The sequence below is a fragment of the Pelophylax lessonae genome (genome assembly GCF_965119305.1).
Source record: "Pelophylax lessonae genome assembly, chromosome: 5".
Taxonomy (NCBI): domain Eukaryota; kingdom Metazoa; phylum Chordata; class Amphibia; order Anura; family Ranidae; genus Pelophylax; species Pelophylax lessonae.
The window spans coordinates 270,374,483-270,399,356 of NC_138772.1; the positions used below are offsets into that span (position 1 = coordinate 270,374,483).

At 46.0% G+C, this 24,874-nt stretch overlaps 1 protein-coding gene across 2 annotated transcripts in view; it reads right to left on the bottom strand.

Moving 5' to 3' along the window:
• TMEM245 (transmembrane protein 245) overlaps nt 1-24,874 on the bottom strand; it is a 420,809-nt gene that overhangs the window by 92,076 nt on the left and 303,859 nt on the right. For both annotated transcript variants that reach the window (XM_082259498.1, XM_082259497.1), the window contains 2 exons: nt 11,444-11,566; nt 9,618-9,763 (listed from right to left, as the gene is read on the bottom strand). In XM_082259498.1, the coding sequence (XP_082115624.1) occupies nt 9,618-9,763; nt 11,444-11,566 (269 nt within the window). The remainder of the gene's footprint in view (nt 1-9,617; nt 9,764-11,443; nt 11,567-24,874) is intronic.

Here is a 24,874-nt window from a genome sequence, read left to right on the forward strand (position 1 = left end):
TTTAATTTTGGGGTGGGTTTTCTCTTTGAATCCATACCAGACCTGAAGGGCATGGTATAGATTGGGGACGAATCCCACATGGTTTTTCTTTGGAATTTTCTATTGCCAGCATTGTTTTGTTTACATTAATCTGTCAGTGGGGAAGCCCGCTGACCACTAATGAGTCATTGGTTGTTAAGGACGTGGTGGCCGGCTGCCTGCTATTTAACAGCCAGCTATTCTTCACACAAAATTCAAATCAGTCGATCATTTTTTGACCAATCCGATTCGTTCCAAAAATTTTTTATTAGTAAGAAAATTAATAGACGAAACAAAATTTAACAAAAATGAAAATAAGCAAATTCCGAAACGAAAGAAGTAACATAACGAATCTATCCAAAACGAAACACATTTTTCCATTCTGCATGTCTAAAAGCCAGTTTGGTTTACGTCATGCGAATCAGATGCGGTTCAAAAAGCATCCAATTTACATAGTCTTATACAGAACCTTATTCAAAAAACACCAAACATTATACTCCCTCAAATACAGCTTCAAACTGTCTGAAATTTTAACATCCAATGCCCCTTAGATAAAATAGTTGCATAACAGAATGTTATGGTTTTTTTTTTTTTTTAACCATAAAGCAAAAAATGTTATAGGTGCAATATTATCACATACTGTATATAGTAATTGATTATGGTTAACTACTTACCGACCGCCTAACGACTATTTACGTTGGTCGTTTAAACCTAAATACCGGGGTTATGGCAGCAGATAGCCCCCGCCCCCCTCCCGCCTCGTCCCAGCCGTTTTCCCCACTTATCGGACCCGCCGGCAGTGGGAAGACGATCCAGTCCCAGTTCCTCTGAGACAGGAAGTCGAGTGAGGGCAAGATGGCCCTCACTCGACTCTATGGTCTTGGAGGACCAGAGCAATGGCAAATGTCGTTGCCTAGCAACCGGTTTAAAGGGCAGATTTTTTCTCCACTTTTTTTTTTTTCCTTTTTTAGTGTAGTTGTGAGGTCTGAGGTTTTTTTGAGCCCAGATCTCACAATAAAGAGGACCTGTCATGCCTATTTCTATTACAAGGGATGTTTAAAAAATTAAAGTGCCCTGTTCCCGTTAACTCGCGTGCAGAAGCGAAAACATACGGAAGTCCCGCCAACATAAGTAAACAGTGTTCAAACCACACATGTGAGGTATCGCCGAAATCCTTAGAGCGAGAGCAATAATTTTAAGCACTAGACCCTCTCTGTAACTCTAAGCTGGTAACCTGTAGAAATGTTTAAAGTGTAGCCTATGGGATTTTTAAGTAGCAAAGTTTATCACCATTCCACGAGCGTGCGCAATTATGAAGCATGACATGTTGGGTATCTAATTACTTGGCATAACATTATCTTTCACATTATGGGAAAAATTGGGCCAACTTTACTGTTTTCTTATTTTTTAATTAAAAAAAATGGATTTTTGACTTTTACCGTAAAATCCTTTTCTCTTAAGCTCATTGACAGACGCAGGACTCATATCTTGATATCCGTAGGGTATTCAGGAAAATGTTTAAGTGTTGCAGGCAAGGACTTTTACGGCACTACAATGGTTTATGTATGAAAAATAAAACTTTTATTTAAACAACATGTTAAAACACCAGCAATATTGGCATGTAAATCCCCAGGGGGAAAAAAAAACGGGGGGAAAAAAGACAAAGAAGGAGGCCACAAGGCATCCAACAGTCGATTACAACATACATAAGTTGAACATTGTTGAAATTCGTAAAAGGTAATCAACATAATACATCACAGGTGATGGGTCCCATGAGGGGTGACAGGGAAAATCTGCCGTCCATTAGGATCCCATCATGTTGCATGAAGAGTACAGTTATTGCTCGACATGTTTCGCTATTTTTAATAGCTTCATCTGGAGCTTATAGCGTAAGTCTATATGACATTGTAATTCAGTAGGACAGTTGTGTGCCACACACGTAGAGTTAACGAGGAAGATGTGTATAGGGTCCGGGACTAGGATCCAGATGACAAGTGTATAGATGTTTAACTGGTAGAGGAAATTAGTAGGAACAAATAGTATATAGTTCCAGTCATCTTTGACCCCCAGAGGTCATGTCTAACTTAATGTAGAAAGGATAGCAGACTGCAGTGATGCAAGGAGCCACGACAATCCAGTGCTCCTATATGTACTTTGGAAGCTAGACAGTAAAGAGATTCCGGACCAAATAACACCCCTTCCCCGGATGGGGAACCACCGCCTGTACTCTTCATGCAACATGATGGGATCCTGATCGACGGCAGATTTTCCCTGTCACCCCTCATGGGACCCATCACCTGTGATGTATTATGTTGATTACCTTTTACTAATTTCAACAATGTTCAACTTATGTATGTTGTAATCGACTGTTGGATGCCTTGTGGCCTCCTTCTTTGTCTTTTTTCCCCCCGTTTTTTTCCCCCCTGGGGATTTACATGCCAATATTGATGGTGTTTTAACATGTTGTTTAAATAAACGTTTTATTTTTTATACATAAACCATTGTAGTGCCGTAAAAGTCCTTGCCTGCAACACTCAAACATTTTCCTGAATATATTGGGACGAGGCACCTTAGTATCTAATTGTTGCTACATTTATTGACACTCAGGCTACTGCCACCTGAATGCGTTAACGAAACATTCAATCCGTAGGGTATTGCTGCCCCCTACAGGAGTAGGACACTAGGCAGAAAAAGAATTCTGGCTACTCCTATGGGCAGTCCCAGGGGGTATACCCTCTCTCTTCATGCTATAGGATGTCAGTTATATAACAAAGCAGAGTCAAAAAAACCACACCAACCCAACTCCAAGAAAGAGGGGCGGGTGCTGCGTCTGTCAATGAGTTTAAGAGAAAAGGATTTTACGGTAAGTCAAAAATCAAGTTTTCTCTGTCGCTCATTGACAGACGCAGGACTCATATCTTGATATCTGTAGGGACGTCCCAAAGCAGTGCCATAATTGAGGGGTGGGATAGCAGAAGAAAAAAACATTCCATAAGGCCAAGAACATAGCCAACCAGGAAACACAGGACTCATTGGAACAAAAAGATGAGACCCACCTGAAACCCAAAACAGAACACCCCCGAGGTAGACCAGGGGTCCCCTTAAACAGCAGCCTGCAAAACCTTGCGGCCAAAAGAGGCATCCGTAGATGCCAACCCATCAACCTTATAAAACTTAGTAAAGGTATGAACAGACGACCAGATAGCCGCCTTGCAAACGTGAAGCACAGACGCCTGATGGCGGAAAGCCCAGGAAGCACTAAGTGCCCGAGTAGAGTGTGCCTCAACAGGGAAAGGGGGAACCTGACCCCTAATCGAATAAGTCTGCACCACCGTCTGCCTGATCCACCTGGAGATAGTCGCAGCAGACGCAGGCAACCCCTTCCTAGGCCCCTCCGTGATCACAAATTGCGAATCTGACCTACGAAAAGAGTCAGTAGTGGCCAGGTACACCCTGATCGTCCAAACCACATCCAAGGTGTGCAGCGCAAATTAGGATGGCTGGGCTTAGGACACAGGGAAGGCAACACAATGTCCTCATTCAAGTGAAAGCCGGAGACCACCTTAGGAAGGAAGGACGGATCCGGCCGAAGAACCACTTTATCCCTATGAACCACAAGATAGGGAGAGCGACAGGACAACGCAGCCAGTTCCGACACCCTGCGCACAGAAGTAATAGCCACCAAAAAAGCCACCTTCTGTAATAAGGTAAGCAGGGGAATCTCCCTAATATTTTCAAAGGGAGGTTTCTGGAGAACCGACAGCACCAAATTAAGGTCCCAAGGCGGTAAGGGGGAGCGCACCGGAGGAACCAGGTGCCGCACCCCCTGGATGAAATCACGCACCAGGGAATGACCGGCCAGCGGCCTCTGGAAGAAAATCGCCAAGGCCAAGACCTGACCCTTGATAGTACTCAAAGCCAGCTTCTGCTCAACCCCCCGTTGAAGAAAGGCCAAGACCCGAGCCACCGAGTAAGAACGTGGAGGAACCCCAAGGGACTCACACCACACAACATAAGCCTTCCAGGTACAATGATAAATCTTTCTAGAAGTCACTTTCCTCACTTTAAGCAGAGTAGGAATAACAGAAGCGGACAAGCCCCTGTCCTTCAGCACCTGGCTCTCAACAGCCAAGCCGTCAAAGCCAGCGACCGTAAAGCAGGATGGAGGATCGGCCCCTGAGACAGCAGATCCTCCCTGAGAGGGAGCCGCCATGGAGCGTCTGCGACCAGTCTGATCAAGTCGGCATACCAGGCTCGACGAGGCCAGTCCGGAGCCACAAGAATGACCGGAATCCCTTCCGCCTCTATCCTGCAAAGAAGTCTCTGCAGCAACTTGAGAGGAGGAAAGGCATACAGCAGCTGATACTGCCCCCACGAGGTCACCAGCGCGCATATGGCGTCTGCCAGAGGATCTCGGGATCGGGCCACAAACCGCTGCACCTTCCTGTTGAGCCGGGACACCAACAGATCCACATCCGGGGTGCCCCAACGAAGGCACAACTGGTGAAACACCTCTGGATGAAGAGACCATTCCCCTTGATCCAAGGTCTGTCGGGTGAGAAAATCCGCCTGCCAATTTTCCACGCCTAGAATATGAACCGCGGAGAGAGCTGGAACAAAGCGTTTCGCCCAATGGAGGATGTCGGACACTTCCAGGGCCGCAAGGACACTCTTGGTGCCTCCTTGGTGATTGACATAAGCCACTGCCATGGCATTGTCCGACTGAATCCGCACTGGACAGCCCTGAAGATGCTCGGTCCAGTGAGCCAGGCAAAGCCTGATCGCCCTCAGTTCCAATACATTTATCGGCAACCTGGATTCTTCCAGGGACCAGATTCCCTGAGCAGAAAACCTGCCAAGAACCCCTCCCCACCCAGATAGACTGGCATCCGTGGTGACAATCGTCCAATAGATCGGAAGAAAGGATTTCCGCTGAATGAGCATCGGAGACCGAAGTCACCATATCAGGGACTCCCTGGTCCGCTCGCTCAGCCGGATCTGATTGTCTAGGGAATCGGGATTCCTGTTCCATTTGAGAAGGATCTCCTTTTGGAGGGTCCTCGTATGAAACTTGAGCAAACGGTACCGCCTCGAAAGACGCCACCATCAGTCCTAGGACCCTCATGCAGGTCCGAAGGGACGACCATCTGGTGGACAGCAACAGCTGAACCGCTGTGCGGATTTTCTGGAGTTTTTCCGCAGGAAGAAACACCTTGGCCAAGGACGCATCCAAAGTCAGGCCCAGATAGTCCAGTCTTATGGAGGGAACCAAGGACAACTTCTGCAGGTTCACAAGCCACCCAAACTCCGCCAAAGAGGTCATGGTGATCTCCAAATTTGACATAAAAGCCTGTGGAGACTCCGCACGGAGGAGGAGGTCGTCCAGGTAGCCCAGGACCAATATCCCTCGTCGCAACAGCGCCAGAACCGAAGCCAAAACCTTTGTGAAGGCCCGGGGAGCAGAGGCGAGACCAAAGGGTAAAGCCACAAACTGATAATGGTCCTCTCCCACCGCAAAACGCAGGAAACGCTGGTGACCTGCGTAAATGGGAACGTAAAGGCAGGCATCCTTGATGTCTATGGAGGCCAAAAAGTCCCCCTGATGCAGGGAGGCCACCACCGTGCGAATGAACTCCATCTTGAATTTTTGCACCCGGACAAAACAATTTAGCACCTCCAGGATTGACGCACCTTGCCCTCCTTTCTGGGCACTGTGAACAGGTTTGAGTAAAAGCTTCGAAAACGTTCCCCACACGGAACCGGAACTATTACATCCTGTTGTACCAAGTCCTGGACTGCCCCCAACAGAGCCCTTAGGCGATCCGGGGACAGTCTCACATTTGAAGGCACAAAGTCTCACTGGTGGCACAGATCGAAACTCGATCTTGTACCTGGACCGTATGACCTCATTTGTCTTGAATCCTGGAGAGCCACAGATCAGGGAACCGGCAAAGGCGTCCCCCCACCCCTGACATGGGTGGGGGCGCACCTTCAGGCCGAAGCGGACTTGATCCTGATTTCTGTTTACCAGACCAGGGTCGCTTGGAACCCCCCGAGGGGGCCTTGAAGGGCTTCGCCTTGTTGACCGCTCCAGAGGAACAAAAAACTTCTTGTGGGCTGAAAAGGAGGATCCCCATCTGCGACGAGGGTCCTTACCCTTGGCAGCCTGTGGTAGAAAAGTGCCCCCAGAGAGACCCTTGATAATATCATCCAAGGTAGCACCAAACAGGCGATCCCCCTGAAAGGGGAGATCAGTCAAGGCTTTTTTAGAAGCCTGATCCGCCGACCAGCACTTCAGCCACAGCATGCGCCGGAGGACCAACGCCAAGAACGACAAACGCCCTAGCAGAGGAGCAGTATCCATTGCGGCGTCGCAAACAAACTGCAACCCCTGCACCATCTGGTCCAGCAACTCCGACACGGCAGGGGGGAGGCTTCTCCCCTCCAAGTCTTGGCGTAGCAACTTGGTCCATTCTGTTAAGGTTTGTGAAACCAGGGCAATGGAAAACACCAGCCTAAACGCAGACCCCGCCAGGGAGAACATAGTGCGGGACACAGACTCCTCCCTACGATCAACCGGATCCCTAAAGGACCTAGCAATCCGCTTAGGCATCCCAGGGGGACGTTTCGGAGGGACCCACTCTTTCTTAATGATATTGTCAAAGCATGCGGGAAAAGGAAAAACCTTTCTCACCCTGGAGGGCTTGCAAGTGCCAAAGGCAACCTGTGTATCAGTCGCAGCCGCGTACTCCAGCTTTAGGGTATCCCGGACAGACACAATCAGTGCGTCCACCAGCGCCTTGTCCTGTGCAACAGCGGAGGCAGAAGGGTCATGCTCACTATCAGAGGAGACGGGGCGCGAAACAGCAGCCCCAGAAGGAAGACCTGTGTCAGCAGCGACTGGTTCAGATTCCGAATCTGAGGCACCAGACGAGGCAGGGGTAGGCGGAGGTCGTTTTTTAGCACCTCGCCCCTGAAAGGCCACCTCCACCCGGGACACAAATGACTCCAGGACCACAGAAAGTGCATCAATAGAGAGCTGGGAACCGGAGGGCCCTGCGGCCACCTCGAGGGGATCAGGTGGGGACACATGTTCAGCGGGGTCCATGGTACCCCAAAGGAATCGGTTAGCAAAATTTGACCAAATGGAAACATTTTTTTTAAAGTCACCCAGCGCTACAGCACCCTCCAGTGGCCAGGCAGCGTGCCTAGAAACCCCCGCAGAGAGAGAGACCTCCCAAGACTCACCACCCACAGGAAGATGCACCAGAAGTCCCAGGATGTCTGCTCAGAAGCGCTTGTCCTCTCAAAAGGAAGGCCTGTAGAGCGGTGTTTCCGGGTCTAGGGAGGGGCTCCGCCACTCCACGCCTCCAGGAACTCCCACAGTAGCCCCGCTTTGAGGAAAAAACCGAGTTGGGTGTACCAAGATGGCCGTCGCCATGTAAAGCACATGGAGGCTTCAAGAAAATGGCAGCCCTGCGCCGCTGCGGCGGTAAAGGGGCCTCCGGGGGCCCCCCTCCTGACTGACCGACGATCAACCGGCAGGGGGATCCTGGGGAGCCAGGTAAGAACCCCCCCCCGCACAATACCTGTCTGCATCGGCGGGACCCCCCACCCGCTTAGTGGCCTGCACGCAGATCCAGTCTCCCCACACATCCCCATGCGACCGGGACCCCCCAGGAGGGGGGAACAAGGGAGGAGGAAGAAAGGGGGGCATCATAGGTGGGGGGTGCACAGTGGAACAGAGGGAACCCAGAGAACTGGGGGTTCCGACCGTCCCAGGGAGGGGCCCGCGTCCACCCCAGAACCCGACATGAGGAAAAGGGGGAACAGTTACTCCCCATACCGGAACAGGCGGGTGCCAACTCCTGACAGAACCCCTCGCCGCCGTAATGGGGGGGATGTCGGCCAATAGGAATGCTGCGACTCGGTCACAGACCGGTCGTATGCGACCAGGCGAGACGTTTAACCCGCGGGCCAGTCCCCGTCCAGTGGGTCTATGTCGTGGCCGACCCAGCGCGGAGCTAGGGCCTGCACGCGCTCGTAGGCCGGCTGGGGTGACCACTGGATCTCAACATTCAGCCCGTCGCCCAGATCCGGCATAATTGCTTGTAGATCTCACAGGAACAATCCGGAGAAAAAAACTAGCTAAAAAAAAAAAAAAAAAAGAATAATCTAAAAACTTGCCAGGACCAGAGATCCCAGCAAAAAATTAGGTCCTTACTCCTGACTAGGCAGAAAAAAACTGACATCCTATAGCAGGAAGAGAGAGGGTATACCCCTTGGGACTGCCCATAGGTGTAGCCAGAATTATTTTTCTGCCTAGTGTCCTACTCCTGTAGGGGGAAGCAATACCCTACGGATATCAAGATATGAGACCTGCGTCTGTCAATGAGCGACAGAGAAAGTGAATTTTTTCCAAAAAAATTGCGTTTGGAAGACCGCTGCGCAAATACGGTGTGATAAAAAATATAGCTGTGCTGAGTGTCTGCAGGCGCCTGACATTGCACTCGTAATTCACTGATCACGGGTGCAATTGTTTGCAGACTCCTGCGGGAAAAAATAAACATGCAGCATTTCTGCCTGGCAGCACTTGGGTCATTGGTTCTGATCCCAACCACGTCTTAAACTTCATGGAGTTTACATGTTCTTTCTGTGCCTGCGTGTTTCCATTAGATTCCTTCTACACTTCAAGGCATCCTGGTAGGTTGATTGGCTCATGTCTGTCTCAATTGGCCTTGTATGTATGAATGTGAACTACGGACATTTGATTGTAAGCTCTTTGAGGACAGGGACTGATGCAAATGTACAATATATATGTAAAGTGCTGCTTAAATTGTTGAGACTTAAAAGCACCTGTAGTTTTTTTTTTTTTTTTACCTTCAAAATATTGTGCATTTATTTTTAGCCTTTACAGTGGATGTAAACTCTCACATATACCCAGTAAAGTGGAAAGCCTCAGATGATACACAGAACAAATCCTCTTACATAAGTTTTAAGTGTATATTTGCTGTCTTCAGCTTTCTACACTCTTTAGAAAGTGCACATCGTGTTACAAATTTTGTTCCTCATTCAGTAGTGGGAGGGGAGTCTGGGCATACACTGTGTGTGAGATGATTGGAGGAACGGCACACCCTCCACCTCCACATAGGCAGAGGAACAGAGAAACTTGCAGAGATGTACTGCGAATAGACAAGCTCTCTGCTAAACTATCTTTAAGCACCCTCCCCAACACAAATTTCCAGCTGCTTTTATCTCGTGTGTCGAAAAACTTGTTAGAAGTTATCACACTGATGAGAGAAACGGAGCGGAAGAAAGACACGGGACTTAGGAGAGAGATATGTAAACACTACAGATATATTTGCATAGGTCAGATTTCATGAATGGGGTTTACAACCAGTTTAAAGAATAAATTTGTTCCAATGACAACTAAGAGGGGACTTTCCCTCACTCTGGAGAGACTGGAGCATAGATGGCAAAAAACCTCACAGGGTATTTTAATTATTTCTTACTTCATCAAAAAAAGAAATAGGATTTGGCTTTAGATGTACTGTAGAGGTCTCAGTAACGAAAAATAAAATATTTAATGTAGATCATACCTTATAGCTTCCTCGACTGACTGACCAATAATATTGGAGGAAGGTCCAGGCTGAGAGAGTGGTGTAAGACTTATAACCCATTTTACAGGCTTGTAGTATTCATCACTGGAACTCAGGAGGTAGAACAGTGTTGTAAGAAAAATAACCTATAAAATACAGAACATACGACGATCATACGGTTTAGTCTGTATAATTATATCTAGGCTTTGTTCATACTGCAAGCAGTTCAAAGAATCATGCAGATTTTTAAAAAGCAGACATAACTTTGCTTAGAGTAGAGGGGTTTTAAACCTCTCCTGAAATCAGTCCCCTGTATTCTTATTTGCATATCCAAGCATTTTCATCTCCTATTCTAGTCTTTGAAAATACCCAAAAGAAGGTCATAAAATTCTCATTACAAATTGCTTATGAGCATTTTCATATGACACGGTACACTTAGAATATATTTGTAAAATAATGCAAAATACAAGCCTGCCGTTTTCAGAGTGTGAGATGGCCCTTTGAGGCCCCGTTCACAATCGCAGGCAAAATTGCTGCTATTCTGCCCGTTATCCCGAAACACTCTGCAAAAGATAATTTTTAATGTGCAACACCCCATTTTTTTTTGTATCAGATGTTAACCAGGGCTATTGAAAACAATCGGTTTTTGCTTGTGGATCGTTTTTGAGCTTCGAGCTACAAAACGCTCAAGCGTGAACAGGCCCTGACAATTGCTCCAGTTTTGTGTTTATGGTTTATGTGTGTGTATATGTATGAGTGTTTAACCCTTTCTATGAACTTAATCTTTAAACATTTAAATATAGAACTACTATTTTAGTTGTAGCAAACACAACAAGAATCACTGAATGTTTAATTACATTCATGTTGGCAAATACAAAGTTGCCTTCTAAAAAATAAAAATAAAAAAAAGGTTACACTTTGCATTACCAAAAGATCCTAATATATGTTTGTAAAATAGTGACACTGAAGGATTATAGCATAGAAAACGATATGAGCATCCTAAGAAGGCAACATAAAGATGCTGATACGGTTATTAACATTAACAGATTTCCATAGCTGGGTAATAATGATAATAATAATAATAATGATAATTTAAATGGTATTTAAAAAGCTAAATGTTGGATGCAGCAGGTTTTAGTCTGCAACGAGAACTGCACCACTTACTACCTCTCAAAATAATAGAATATAAAAAAATCCCAATTTGGGTTCTCACTCACAGTTTACACACTTGTGGATTTTACATCTCTGTGTGTCCTTTGATGTACATGTAATGTAATGTAACAGCTGATAATGCAGTTACTAAAAAACAAAGTTATTGAAAATGTAATTTAAACTAAAAAAGAAGACCTTTAGTGCTGAAATGTTGTTGTTTTATGGCTACAAATTCTATTTTTTCCATAACTCATTTGTCTAAATGAAAACTAAAAAATGGTGGTGCCATTCCCTATGCATTTTATTGCCAATACAAGTAAAGAGAAAAGCAAAGAAACAATTTTCTTAAGGATTATTTCTTTCTAAGTTGTTCTAAGCTATGAACCAGGCAAATGTTCTCCATGTCAGTGAGAAAATTTAACACACTCTCAAAATACAGTAAATGTTTCTAGTATTTTAACTTTTATATCTTAGTATAGCATATGTGCTGGGCTACCTGTAAATACTTAACTGGACGAAGCATATTCAGCAACTAATTTATAAAGTTACCTATTAGCACCCTTTTCACAAAAAAATTGGTTTGAAAATGGCATTGTATTGTCACAGTATTCCTGTCTGAAGTTTTACAGTAAGCAATAATGAAGGCTTATACAGTGATTAGATTGTATACATACCAAAGACAAAACAAAATTGAGGAGTGCAGTGCCACTGTAGATGATGACGGTAAACAAAGTTGTCACTGTGGTAAAAAGTAAGCTTACATTTCGGCTCATTACAATCCAGAGGGACTCCAGTATCTAACATAGAACAAGAAAATAAAATCTTTTTAACATAATTTTTTTTTTTTTATATGTGGAACACTTAGCCACTTTATTAGGCAGTGTAAAACAAGTAATGTAAAAATGATATGCTTAGAGTTGTTGTAAACCCTCACATATACCCAGTGAATAGCCTCAGGTGATACACAGAGATGAAACAAATCCTCCTACATAAGTTTTACTTGTTTATCTGCATTTTTTTCTTTTTGACATCCCTTCAAAAATGCTGAATTTAGATAAAATCCTTCATCTGTCAGTATCACAGAGGGGATGGGGAGCTGTAGTTACACAGTGTGTGTGTGATCTGACTGGAGGAAAGGGACACACCCCCTCCACACAGCACAGGGACGAAGGAACGATACGGAACTGTGTTGTGAACAGGCAAGCTGCGTTCCGTCCCCTCACCATTTTATCCTGGTGTCGAGATAACAGAGGAACGAAGCACCACAGAGAAATGACTCAGAACTTTGGAGAGAGACAAGTAAACACTACCAATATATGTGCTTTGTTCAGATTTCATGACTGAGGTTAGCAACCACTTGCCAACCGCCCTATGGTTTTATATAAACTTTTACTTTTGCGGAAACCAATCAATATACGCTTATTGGGATTTTTTTTACCAAAAATATGTAGCAGAAAACATATTGGCCTAAATTGATGAAGAAATGCCTTTACATTTTTTTTATTCGATATGTTCTATAGAAGTACAAAAATGTTTTTTTTTCTTTTTTTTTTTTTTAATGGTTGGTCTTCTTTTTACTTATAGCACAAAAAAACAAAACCCAGAGGTGAGCAAATACCACCAACAAAACAAAGCTATTTCTGGGGAAAAAAATAAGATTTTTGTAAGATCCTACCGTAAAATCTTTTTCTCTGAGGTTCATTGACAGATACAGCCTCATCTTCATGAGCTGTGTGGGTTATGATGCCACCTACAGGAGTAGTCTAGGTAGTACTTTAGTACAAATTTTTTACATAAACATGCCCACGAGGCTGTCCCTCCAGACATAACCCTCACGGACACAGCCCAGCACATCAGTTTAGTTGCGAGCAGTGAAGACAAAACCATCCCTATCAGAGGGGCGAGTGCTGCATCTGTCAATGGACATAAGAGAAAAAGATTTTATGGCAAGATCTTACGAAAATCTTATTTTCTCTTTCATCCATTGAGCGACGCAGCCTCATCTTCATGAGCTGTGTGGGATGTCCCAAAACAGTATAGGCATGAGGGGTGGGAAAAACGCAACCAGAAAGTAACAAACTCCAAAGGCTAAACCTAGCCAACTGGGTAACATGAAGGCCAACCAAAACAACATGAGCTCACCCAGGCAAAAAAACCACTAAGAGAATAAAAAAAAAAAAACCTTGCGGCCCAAAGAGGCATCCGAAGAAGCCAACAAATCCACCTTGTAAATTTTGGTAAAGGTGTGCACAGACGACAAGCCTTACAAACTTGTAAAACCGAGGCCTGGTGGCAAAAAGAACAAGAAGCACTCAGCCCCTTCACAGGGAAAGGAGGAACCTGACCCTTGAGTGAATAAGCCTGAACAACCGTCTGCCTGATTCATCTCGAAATGGTCACAGCGGACGCAGTCAAACCTTTGCGAGGACCGTCCGTAAGGACAAAGAGAGAGTCCGAGTTTCTAAAGGACTCTAACCATCAGATAAACTCTTATCGCCTGAATCACATCCAGAGAGTGCAAGGCAATCTCCTTGGGATGTTGAGGCTTAGGACATAAGGAAGGCAACACAATGTCTTCATTAAGATGAAAATCCGACACCACCTTAGGGAGAAAAGACGGTTTGAGGCCGGAGGACCACTTTATCCTTGTGGATCACCAAATAAGGCAGACAGGATAGCGCCACCAACTCAGAAACTCTGCGAGCAGAAGTGATAGCCACTAGGAAGGCAACCTTCTGTGACAAGGAAAGCAGCGAAAGCTCCCTAATATTCTCAAAGGGAGGCTTTTGAAGAACAGACAAAACCAGATTGAGATCCCGTGGTGGTAATGGGGATCACCTCGGAGGAGCCAGATGATGCACCCCCTGGATGAAAGTGGGACTCAAGCTATTAGTAGCCAACGGACATTGAAAGTAGATAGCCAAGGCTGACACCTGGCCCTTAATAGTACCCAATGCCAAGCGCTGCTCAACCCCATTTTATAAAAAGGCCAAAACCCGAGCTACAGAAAACAAGCGAGGGTGCAGTTGCAGCGATTCACACCTTGAAATGTACGATTTCCACATACGATGATAGATCTTCTGGCCTTCAAAAGAGTTGGAATCACTGAGTCACAGAAACATCTATCCTTTAAACACCTTGCTTTCAACAGCCAAGCCGTTAAAGCCAGCGACCGTAAAGCAGGATGGAAGATCGGTCCTTGAGACAATAGATCTTCCCGCAGAGGAAGACGCCATGGAGAATCCACGACCATTTTTATCAGCTCTGCATACCAAGACTGCCGAGGCCAGTCTGGTGTCATCAGAACAACCAGTATGCCTTTCATCGCCCCCCGGCGAAGACATTGCGGCAGGAGTACGAGCGGAGGAAAGGCATAAATCAGCTGATACTGGCTCCAATGAGTCACCAGAGGGTCTGTGGCATCGGCCAGAGGATCCAGAGACCTGGCCACAAACCGCTGAACTTTTCTGTTGAGGCAGGACGCAAACAGATCCATGCCAGGGGTCCCCTCCTATACAGGAGATGAAACCCCTCCGAATGAAGGGACCATTCCCCTTGATCCAACACCTGAAGACTCCGGTAATCCGCCTGACAATTCTCCACACCCGGAATGTGGACTGCGGAAAGAGCTGGAACATTGGCTTCTGCCCAAATCAGAATCCCGGCCACCTACACAGAGCACTCTTGGTGCCCCCTTGATGATTGATGTAAGCCACGGCATTGTCCGACTGAATCCAAACCAGAGAGCCGCGTAGCCGACTCGTCCAGTGAAGCAGGCTCTCAGCTCTAGAATATTGATCAGCACGGAAGACTCCTCCAATGCCCAAATCCCCTGGGCACAGTGCTACCCCAGCCTGACAGGCTGGCGTCCGTGGTGACCACCGTCCAAAACACCGGCAGGAAGGACTTGCCCTGGTACAGGACAGGAGATTGGAGCCACCATGAAAGACACACCTTTGTAAGATGGCTCAAGCAAATCTTCTGGTCCAAACGACCGAGGATCTCCTTTTGCAAGGATCTCGAATGAGACTGAGCAAACAGGACTGCTTCGAAGGTCGAAACCAGCAGACCCAGGACCCGCATGCAAGCCTGCAAGGAGGACTGATCGGTCACCATCAGCAACCTGACTACTTTTAGCAGCTTCTGAAGTTTGTCCAGGTGGAGAAAGACCCTCACCAGAGCATAGTTGAGAGTTACCCCAGGTAAGTGACCCGTGCTGAAGGTGTCAGAGCAGATTTTTTTAAATTGATCGTCCACCTGAATTCCTGAAGGGTCTGAATCGTGATAGAGATGTTGCCCAGCAGATCTGAGTGGGAGACTGCTCGCAGCAGGAGATCGTCCAGATATCCCACAATTGAGATACCTCGCTGACGTAACAAGGCCAGCACTGGGGCCAGGACCTTAGTAAATACTCTGGGAGCCGAGGCGAAACCAAAGGGTAACGGCACAAATTGAAAGTGCTCCTCTGCCACCGCAAAGCGGAGGAATCGCTGGTGTCCCTCAAAATGGTGACGTGGAGATCGATAGAGGCCAGAAAATCCCTGATTCAATGATGCCCCCACTGACCGAATGGACTCCATTCGTACAAAGCGGTTCAGAGCCTTGAGGTCCAGAATTGGGCGCACCTTGCCCTCTTTTCTGGGCACCAAGAACATGTTTGAATAGAAACCTTGAGAGCGTTCCTGCTGAGGAACCGGCACAATCACCCCTTGACCCAGGAGAACTCACACAGTCTCCCGCAGATCCTTCAAACGCTCTGGAGACAGGTGAAGATTTGACTGAAAAAACCTGTCCCCTTTCCGGGACCAGAATTTGATCTTGTACCTGAAACAAATCAGTTCGCAAACCCAATCTTCCTGAATTAAGGAAGTTCAGGGTCCCCGAAAGAAGAGCAGACGTCCCCCCACCCCTGAGATGGGTGAGGGTGCCCCTCCATGCTGAAGAGGACTTGTCAGCAACACCTGAATGACTGGCCTTGGGCTTGCGCCAATGCTTTTTAGCCCCTCCAGAAGCTCTGAATGGCTTACCTTTTTCTTTCGCCCCGCAGGCACTAAAAAAATGCTTGTGAGCAGAAAAAGAAAGATACACTTAGTACGGGGTGTCAGGGAAATGGCCGTGAGAGAGCTGGCAGTACTGCCAGTAGTGCTAATGGATGTTCTCAGTGCATCCCTGTATGCCCTGGCATAAGAATGGCGTACCGGTGTTCGCAACGGCGCGAATTGGCGAACGTGCGTAAGCAATGTGTGACAGACGGAGCCTTTTGCTGGCCTATAAAAGGTGACTGTGGAATGCCTCTCATTGCTGGTTTATCGTCAGCTACCTAGTGTTCCTGTGCCTCCTATATTCTGCTTTTGGATTCCCTGTTGTGACCCCGCTTGCTCCTGATTCTGATTGACCTTCTCCTGGCTTGACCCTTGGCTCTCTCCACCTGACTTGGCTTCTGCTTATCTCCTGTGTATGACCACGGCTTCCTCGTTGACCTTGCTACCGTCTGCCTAAAGACCTCTGCCTACTCCTGCTTCTCCTACCTGGCTTGCCTTCAAGTTTGCTCCCAGTATTTGACCCCCTGCCAGGACTTACCTCTGCACCAGTTTGCCTGGCTTGCAACCTTCTGGAGGCCTCTGCCCTGCTGTGCTTCCAGCCACCCAGCAAGCTCCTGAAGTTACTCTGCTCTTCTCATCTGTACCCTGCTGGCAACCCACGCTCCTTTGGATGCTACACCCCCTGTACCATCTTCATTGGTTTGCCAAACTTCGCTGCAAGGGAAGCCCTCTCAGCACCTCGGCCTCGGATCAGGTACCCAACAGTATAACCAGCCATGTCAGAGGCTGACAGAGGTGCTTCCCCGCTCGAGGCTCTGTGCCAGCAGGTTACCGCCCTCACCCAAGCAGTGCAGCATTTTTGCAGGATGGATACTTCCAATTGGAAGGTTCGACTACAGCCCCTGACAGCATCCCCCGTTTCTGCAGATCTTAGTCCTCTTTCTGCTAGTACTGCATCGGCCTCAGCAGAGCAGGGTCTTACCAATCCTCCACACACAGTGGTGATCCCTCCTTCTGAACCAATGCCTGAAAGCTTTTCTGGGGATCGGAAGAAATTCAGAGCTTTCAGGAATGCCTGCCAGTTATACCTGGCCCTTCAGCCCAGGACTTTTGCCACTGAGATTGTAAAAGTCAGATGTGTGATTTCCCTCTTGTCCAATGAACCCCAAGCTTGGGTCCACTGCCTTCTGGAACAGAAAGATCCCATCCTCAATTCCATCAACACCTTCCTGGACTCTATGGCTTGACTTTATAATGACCCCCAACGTACGGCTACTGCTGAAGCTGTCCCGCTGAGGACTACACCGTAGATTTCAGCAAATGGAATGCGGATATATGTTAGAACGACAGCAGCCCTCAAATACCAGTATCGCCTGAGCCTATCGGAGACCCTCAAAGATGAACTAGCCAGGGTGGAGACTCCCACCACTCTGGAAGGACTTATTCAGCTGGCCATTCAGCTTGATAAGACGCCTACAGGACAAAATATATTATATATGGTAAAACCTGAATGGAATATTCTATTCCACTCTGGTTATAAACAAAGGAAAAAATAGAAATATTCTCATATCATTACCAAAAATGATGAAGATTCTTAAAGTTTGTTTACATGTTGAGCAGTTAGAAGGGTATTCCACAAAAAGGCTCATAAGGCACAGCAAGGCAGGAGAAGGCAGCAACATAAACTTCCTCGCCGTGTCTTATGAGCCTTTTTGTGGAATACCGTTCTAACTGCTCAACATGTAAACAAATTTTAAGAATCTTCATCATTTTTGGTAAGGATATGAGAATATTTATATTTTCTTTTTTCCTTTGTTTATACCCAGAGTGGAATAGAATATTCTATTCAGGTTTTACCATATATGAGCTCTAAAATTACTATTCTTTATTATATTTATTATACTCAGATTGATATTTATTCATCCTAAATATCCCCCCACCTCCACACATGGTTTTGGACCACAAGCCTCTGCTGATCGGCTACTGTCGTTTTTAGTAACTGCTGATATATTGTGGAAATTTTCCCTGCATTCTACAATCAATATCTAACTATGTGGTAAGAAAATGTGCATTGTTTGCATCTCCTGTATAAGCGACCATGGTCGTTGCCACAAATCAAAAAGCACTAGTGTGCTAAAGCATAGATTTCAATGCTGAAACCTTATATATAATCTTTTTGTCTTTGTAGATTACTTAATTTGTATAACGACACTCTCCAGAAGAAGCGCACTCGCGCGAAACATGTAGAGAACGTGATCATGAATTGAGATGAATTTTCCTTCATTATAATTGAATGAACCCATCGCCACAGTTGGAACATATTACTCCACTTGCTCTGCCACCAAAAGGCCTCTTTCTGAGTATCAATGGTTTAATCACTGTTTATATTTTTGTATAACATTTTCTCCTTTGTGTTGTACTCCAACTATGTGGTTGTATGGGATATTCATATGCTATTAGTCCATATATTGTCAGCATTGATTTTATAATTCATGTCTGTATAGATGTGGATTCTATATATTTACAAAATTCTCTTTTTTGCTTCATATATTTTTAACTAATTTTCTAATAAAAATTAAACTTTTTATGACATTTTGCCCTGTCGTTGTGCCAACAAAGTCCAACTACCCCCATTCTTTTCTTGACATTCTTCTCCCAAAAGAGGAGTCCCTCTGAGAGGAATCATGACGTGGGTGACCGTGAACTGTTGGCCATCAAATCCGCCTTAGAGGAGTGGAGGTAATTGTTGGAAGGTGCCGCTCACCCGATTATGATTTTAACGGCTCATAAAAATCTAGAGTATCTGAGAACCGCTAAAAGGTTAAGACCACGACAGGCCCAGTGGGCCGTATTTTTCTCAAGGTTCAACTTTCACACAACCTACAGGCCAGGCTCCAAAAATGGGAAAGCTGCCGCCCTTTCCCGGATGTTTCCAGACACCCCTGATGCAGCAGAATCAAGCACTATTCTGTCAGCATAGAATTTTTGGCTCATCCAACCTGAATTAAAATCTTCTATTAAACAAGCATCTACTTCGTGTTCTAACCCAGTGGTGTCCTCTTTGAAAAATCAAGACTGTTTTTTTGGCACCAGAACAAAATTTTTGTCCCTCAACAAGTCAGGCTTCAGGTCCTAGTGTTTAACTTCTCTCCAGCTGAGGGAGAGACAACACCCCGGGAGATGCTGCACCTTGAACCGTTTTTTTCTGCTATACCTGACAAAAACTACAAACTTTCTCATCTTGAGGAACTCCTTTTTTGGATTCTACCAGCACAGCTAATCTATAGGATTTAGCCTAAGCAGCCTTAGTTCATGATGTGACTTAGAAACCTGGGGAAAACCTTTCACACATGGACCAGACAAAAGAAAGATACATGGTGACATCCTTGAAAAAGGCTAATACCTATTCAGCCGAAACGCGTAGGATAATCTACTGGACATTTTCCTCTGAACAGAGTTCCAAGCCTGAAATACACGCATGGAACAACAGACAAATGTTCATCAAAAGTCACCATTTTTCACCTCGTCACCTACCTTTATAACTTCTTCACTTCTCTCACCGATGGACCTTAAACCCATCCACGACAAACTTGTCTGTTACCTTGTAAAACTTTTTTGAAAATAAACTGTTCAATTTTTTATTCTAGGACACTTTACTTTGTTTACTCTTGCCCTTAAAGTCCCAACAACCTTGGTTTGAGGCACCAAACCCAAAACACAACGATTTCACAGGGACGATGGCAAAACCTTACTATAGGGCATCCTAGAGATCAAAGCCCCTTTTCCAGTCTTCAGGTCCTAAGGACCTTTCATGATCATCAACTGGCCAGACATTTTGGGGTACGGAAGACCATTGTCCTGATTCAACGTTCTTTCTGGTGGCCCAGTTTAAGACAAGACTGCCAGCAGTATGTCAGTTCCTGCTTCATTTGTCAGCGCAAAAAGGGGTCCAACACCAAGTCCTGGGGCCGGTTAAGGCCTCTACCTATTCCTGAACAACCTTGGAAGGTGATCTCTTTGGATTTTATTGTTGACTTGCCCCCTTCTGAAGGTTTCTTCACCATCCTGGTGGTAGTGGATTGGCTATCTAAAATGGCACACTTCCTGCCTATGTCAGGTACTCCATCTGCTCTTGAAACAACAAATATTCATCAGGGAAATAGTCAGTTTGAATCGTCTTCCAGACAATATTGTGTCTGACAGAGGAGTACAGTTCACCCCCAAAGCAATGGTCAGACGGAGAGAATGAACCAGACCTTGGAGCAATACCTACGTTGTTTCTGTACCTATGCTCAGGATGACTGGATGTCTCTCCTTCCATGTGCTGAATTCGCAAACAACAATTCTATGCATGCTGCCACCAACCAGTCTCTATTTTGGGCAAATTATGGATTCCATCCCTCTTTTTACCAAACGCCTTACCTGAGGCATCAGTTCCTGCAGTTCAGGACCGAATTAACTTTATCCAGTCTAATTACTTATCTCTCCAGGAAACCATCCGGAAAGCTCAGGAGCATTATAAGAGATTCTATGACAAGAAGAGGAAAAAAGAACCTGCCTTTGAAGTCAGGACAAGGTTTGGCTCTCTTCTACAAACCTCAAACTCTCCTGCTCTTCCTGAAAACTGGGCCCAAGATTTGTCGGTCCTTTTGAAATCAGGAGAAAGATTAATCCAGTAGCTTTCAAACTGGCATTACCGAATTCCTACAAGATCCATCCAGTGTTCCATATATCCTTACTTAAACCAGTTGTACCTAGTCACTTTCCTGGAAGAGAAGAATTGCCCCCACCTCCAGTCTTGGTGGAGGGTGAGACTGAGTTCGTAGTGGAGGCTATAATGGTTTGCAGGAGAAGGGGTAGGCAAATCCAATACCTCATTTAATGTAAGGGGTATCCAGTAGAAGAGAATTCTTAGGAGCCTGCAAATAACATACATGCTTCTAGGTTGATACAGGATTTCCACAGCAGGCACTCAGCAAGACTGACCCGTTTGGGCATCCAGAGGCTGCCCCTTGGGGGGGGCACTGTCAGGGAAATGGCCGTGAGAGAGCTGGCAGTACTGCCAGTAGCGCTAATGGACGCTCTCGGCGCATTCCTGTACGCCCTGGCATAAGTATGTCCTACCAGCGTTCGCAACAGCGCGAATTGGCGAACGCAATGCGTGACAGACGGAGCCTTTTGCTGGCATATAAAAGGTGGCTGTGGAATGCCTCTCATTGCTGGTTATTGTCAGCTTCACAGTGTTCTGGTGCCTCCTGTATTCTGATTTTGGATTCCCTGTTGTGACCTGGCTTGCTCCTGACTCTGACCTTCTCTTGGCTTGACCCTTGGCTCTCTCCACCCGACTTGGCTTCTGCTTATCTCCTATGTATGACCCTGGGTTCTTCCGTTGACCTTGCTACTGTCTCCTCCCTGAAGACCTCGGCCTGCTCCTGCTTCTCCTACCCAGCTTGCCTTCAAGTTTGGTCCCAGTGTTTGACCCCCTGCCTGGACTTACCTCTGCACCAGTTTGCCTGGCTTCTTGGAACCTTACGGAGACCTCTGCCCTGCTGTGCTTCCAGCCACCCAGCAAGCTCCTGAAGTTCCTCTGCTCTTATCTGTACCCTGCTGGCAACCCATGCTCCTTTGAATGCTACACCTCCTGTACCATCTTCAGGGGTGTTCCGCACTTAGCTGCAAGGGAAGCCCTCTCAGCAGCTTGGCATCGGATCAGGTACCTGACACGGGGAGTCTTACCCTTGGGAGGTTAGAGGAAGAAGAGTACTTTTCCCGCCAGTCAAGCCCTTGATCAACTCATCCAATGAATCGCCAAACAAACACTCTCCCAGAAAGGGGTGGTCAGCTAGAGCCTTCTTAGAAGCTTGGTCAGCCGACCAGCTCTTCAGCCAAACCATGCATCTCTGTAACGCTCCTTGCGTTTCTTATAAGGTGTGGATTTTCAGCTGCAGAAGTAGTTCCACGTCAGTAGTCATGTAGGAGATATGCTGAGATACCAATCCCAACCTCAATGACTCATGTATGGAAGGTCTTATTTCAGCCAGTAAATACACACAGTAATTAAGCTGGTTCCTAGTGTGACTTTATATACATGTGGTAAGACAATGATAAAGGTCTTAGGGATAGGTTTGAGTGGAAGTGGTAGGTGACAGACACTTGAGGTGAGACAGTGCAGATGGATGCAGGAAGGGTTAGCGATCATGTATGATAACAAATGACAGAGTAGCAGGTGCATACAGGAGAGATCAACCCAGTGCAGGAAATAGTAGCAGTAGCCTCAAGAGCTAGCAATCTAGTTATGCAGATGTAAAAGACAGTCCTTGCTATGCAGAGCTAAATAGTGTAAGCCTAGTACAAGTCTATAGAGATTTCCCCTGTGGGGTACTTAGCACTAATAGCGATAGCCGAAGGATCGCTCAGGAGATGCGGATGATCCAGTAGCAGGATGCAGGGATCAGCGCAGCGAGGTTCGTCAGCGAGGAGAGCTTGCAAGCATGGAAGCTTCAAGCAAGATTAGTATCCAGGTACTGGTGTTTGAACGAACACATGTGAGTGAGAACCGACGCCCTAAATAGCCATCTAGTCCGGCGCTGGGTGATGACAGCTTCAGCCTTAAAGGGAAACACACCTATATGTGTTTCTTCTGTCTAGGTAGATGGAAATCACCCGGAATAAATGTGATAGGAGGCACTGAGAGTGCCAGAACCTTACATTACCCCCCCCATAAGGCCGGCTCCGGAAGGCCTCTAAGGCTGGTTGTTGATATAAGAATCACATGAGACTGGTTGCCGATGCGAAAATCGGAAGGAAAAAAAAAAATTTTCTTTTTTTTTTTTTGTCGCCGATATGAGAATCGGAATGAGACTGGTCTCCGATGCGAGAATCAGATAAGACTGGTTGCCGATATGAAAATCGGGAAGAAAAAAAAAATTGGTTGCCGATATGAGAATCAGAATAATACTGGTTGCCGATACGAGAATCGGATAAGACTAGTCTCCGATATGAAAATCGGAAAAAAAAAAAATGGTTGCCGATATGAGAATCGGATCAGGTTGGTAGCCGATGAGAATCGGATCACTTGTTGTTAGGGTGTCTGCTACATGGACCCCTCACTAGAATCGGACGCATAACCATCCGAAGTAATCCTAGTAGACCTAGCAACCAATGCTTCTTCAAACATCCTCAGATCCTTCCTACATACCACCGTGCCATTAGAAGCACGTACGCAGTCAGGTGCAAGAATCTCTGTATTTTCATCGGAAGCCAGAAATGTGCTTGCAAAAATAGGAGTATCCTCAGGAGGTGGTACAGGAGGGTTTTTTGAACGTGGTATAAAGTTCACTGGAGTTGAAGGAATATCTATTCCAATATTTGTTCATTTCTGGGTGTCCTTCACTGATATAGAATGGGGACAGGGCTGGCAACAGCCTTGATAATTTCCAGGCTGTTTTTCAGGGAAGACCCTTCGGATTCGCCTGGCCTCCATTGGGAGAGCCTTAGGCCTATGGGGTCTGGTTGGGCAGAATGTAATGAAATGTCCCCCTTCACCACAATAAAAACAAAGGCCACAGATTCTCCTGTGATCACTTTTTTCTTGTGAGGACAACCTAGCATGTATGGCACCAATCTCCATAGGCTCCTCATCCATCTCTGTAGGATCAGGGTCCAAATGGGATGTGTCAGAGTGACAAGGTCGACTGTTTGAGGCAGGCTCGGACCATGACCAGGCAGGATCACCATATCTACTAGGTCTCCTTTTTTCCTTAGGTAGCCGGGGTCTGTGGTTACCTGGAGCGGGTTTAGGAGTGGGGTCAATAGCTGAATTCTGAGAAGAACTGGATAATGGCATTTCCATTTTTTCAGACTTCCTTTCTCGTAGTCTTCTATCTATGGTGATACTGAGTTGTATCAATGTATCCAGGGTTTTTGGCATCTCTGCTCGGGCGAGCTCGTCCTTGACGGCTTCTGATAGGCCAAGCCTAAATTGGGTTTTCAGAGATGCATCATTCCATCCTGAATCAAGGGTCCATCTCTTGAATTCTGCGACAAAGTCTTCTACAGGCCTTTTTCCTTGTTTCAAGGATCTTAACTGAAGATCGGCAGTACTCTGCCTATTGGGGTCATCATATAGGCTAGTGAGCTCTGCCAGGAACAAGGCATAGGAGTTGAGAAGCTGGTCGTTTTTTTCAAAAAGAGAATCTGCCCAGGCTCGAGGATCGCCTGATAGGTAAGAAATAATAGTACAAACCTTAATGTGATCAGTAAGGTAGGTACGAGGTTTTAGCAAAAAAAGTAACTCACATGCGTTTTTAAATTCGCGAAATTTTTTGCGATCGCCTGTAAATACCAAAGGGGGATTTATCTTGGGTTCAGGAGACTGTGCAGAGGTAAGTTGTGTCAGTCTAATTACCTGCTGCAACAGAGCCTGATTGTCGTTTTTCAATTCAGCAAGTGCGTGTATTAACGCAGATACCTGCTGTTTTAATTGTGTCACCTGAGTGGCTACTTCTGCTGAATCCATTTTTTGGGTTCGTTCAATCTGTAACGCTCCTTGCGTTTCTTATAAGGTGTGGATTTTCAGCTGCAGAAGTAGTTCCACGTCAGTAGTCATGTAGGAGATATGCTGAGATACCAATCCCAACCTCAATGACTCATCATGTATGGAAGGTCTTATTTCAGCCAGTAAATACACACAGTAATTAAGCTGGTTCCTAGTGTGACTTTATATACATGTGGTAAGACAATGATAAAGGTCTTAGGGATAGGTTTGAGTGGAAGTGGTAGGTGACAGACACTTGAGGTGAGACAGTGCAGATGGATGCAGGAAGGGTTAGCGATCATGTATGATAACAGATGACAGAGTAGCAGGTGCATACAGGAGAGATCAACCCAGTGCAGGAAATAGTAGCAGTAGCCTCAAGAGCTAGCAATCTAGTTATGCAGATGTAAAAGACAGTCCTTGCTATGCAGAGCTAAATAGTGTAAGCCTAGTACAAGTCTATAGAGATTTCCCCTGTGGGGTACTTAGCACTAATAGCGATAGCCGAAGGATCGCTCAGGAGATGC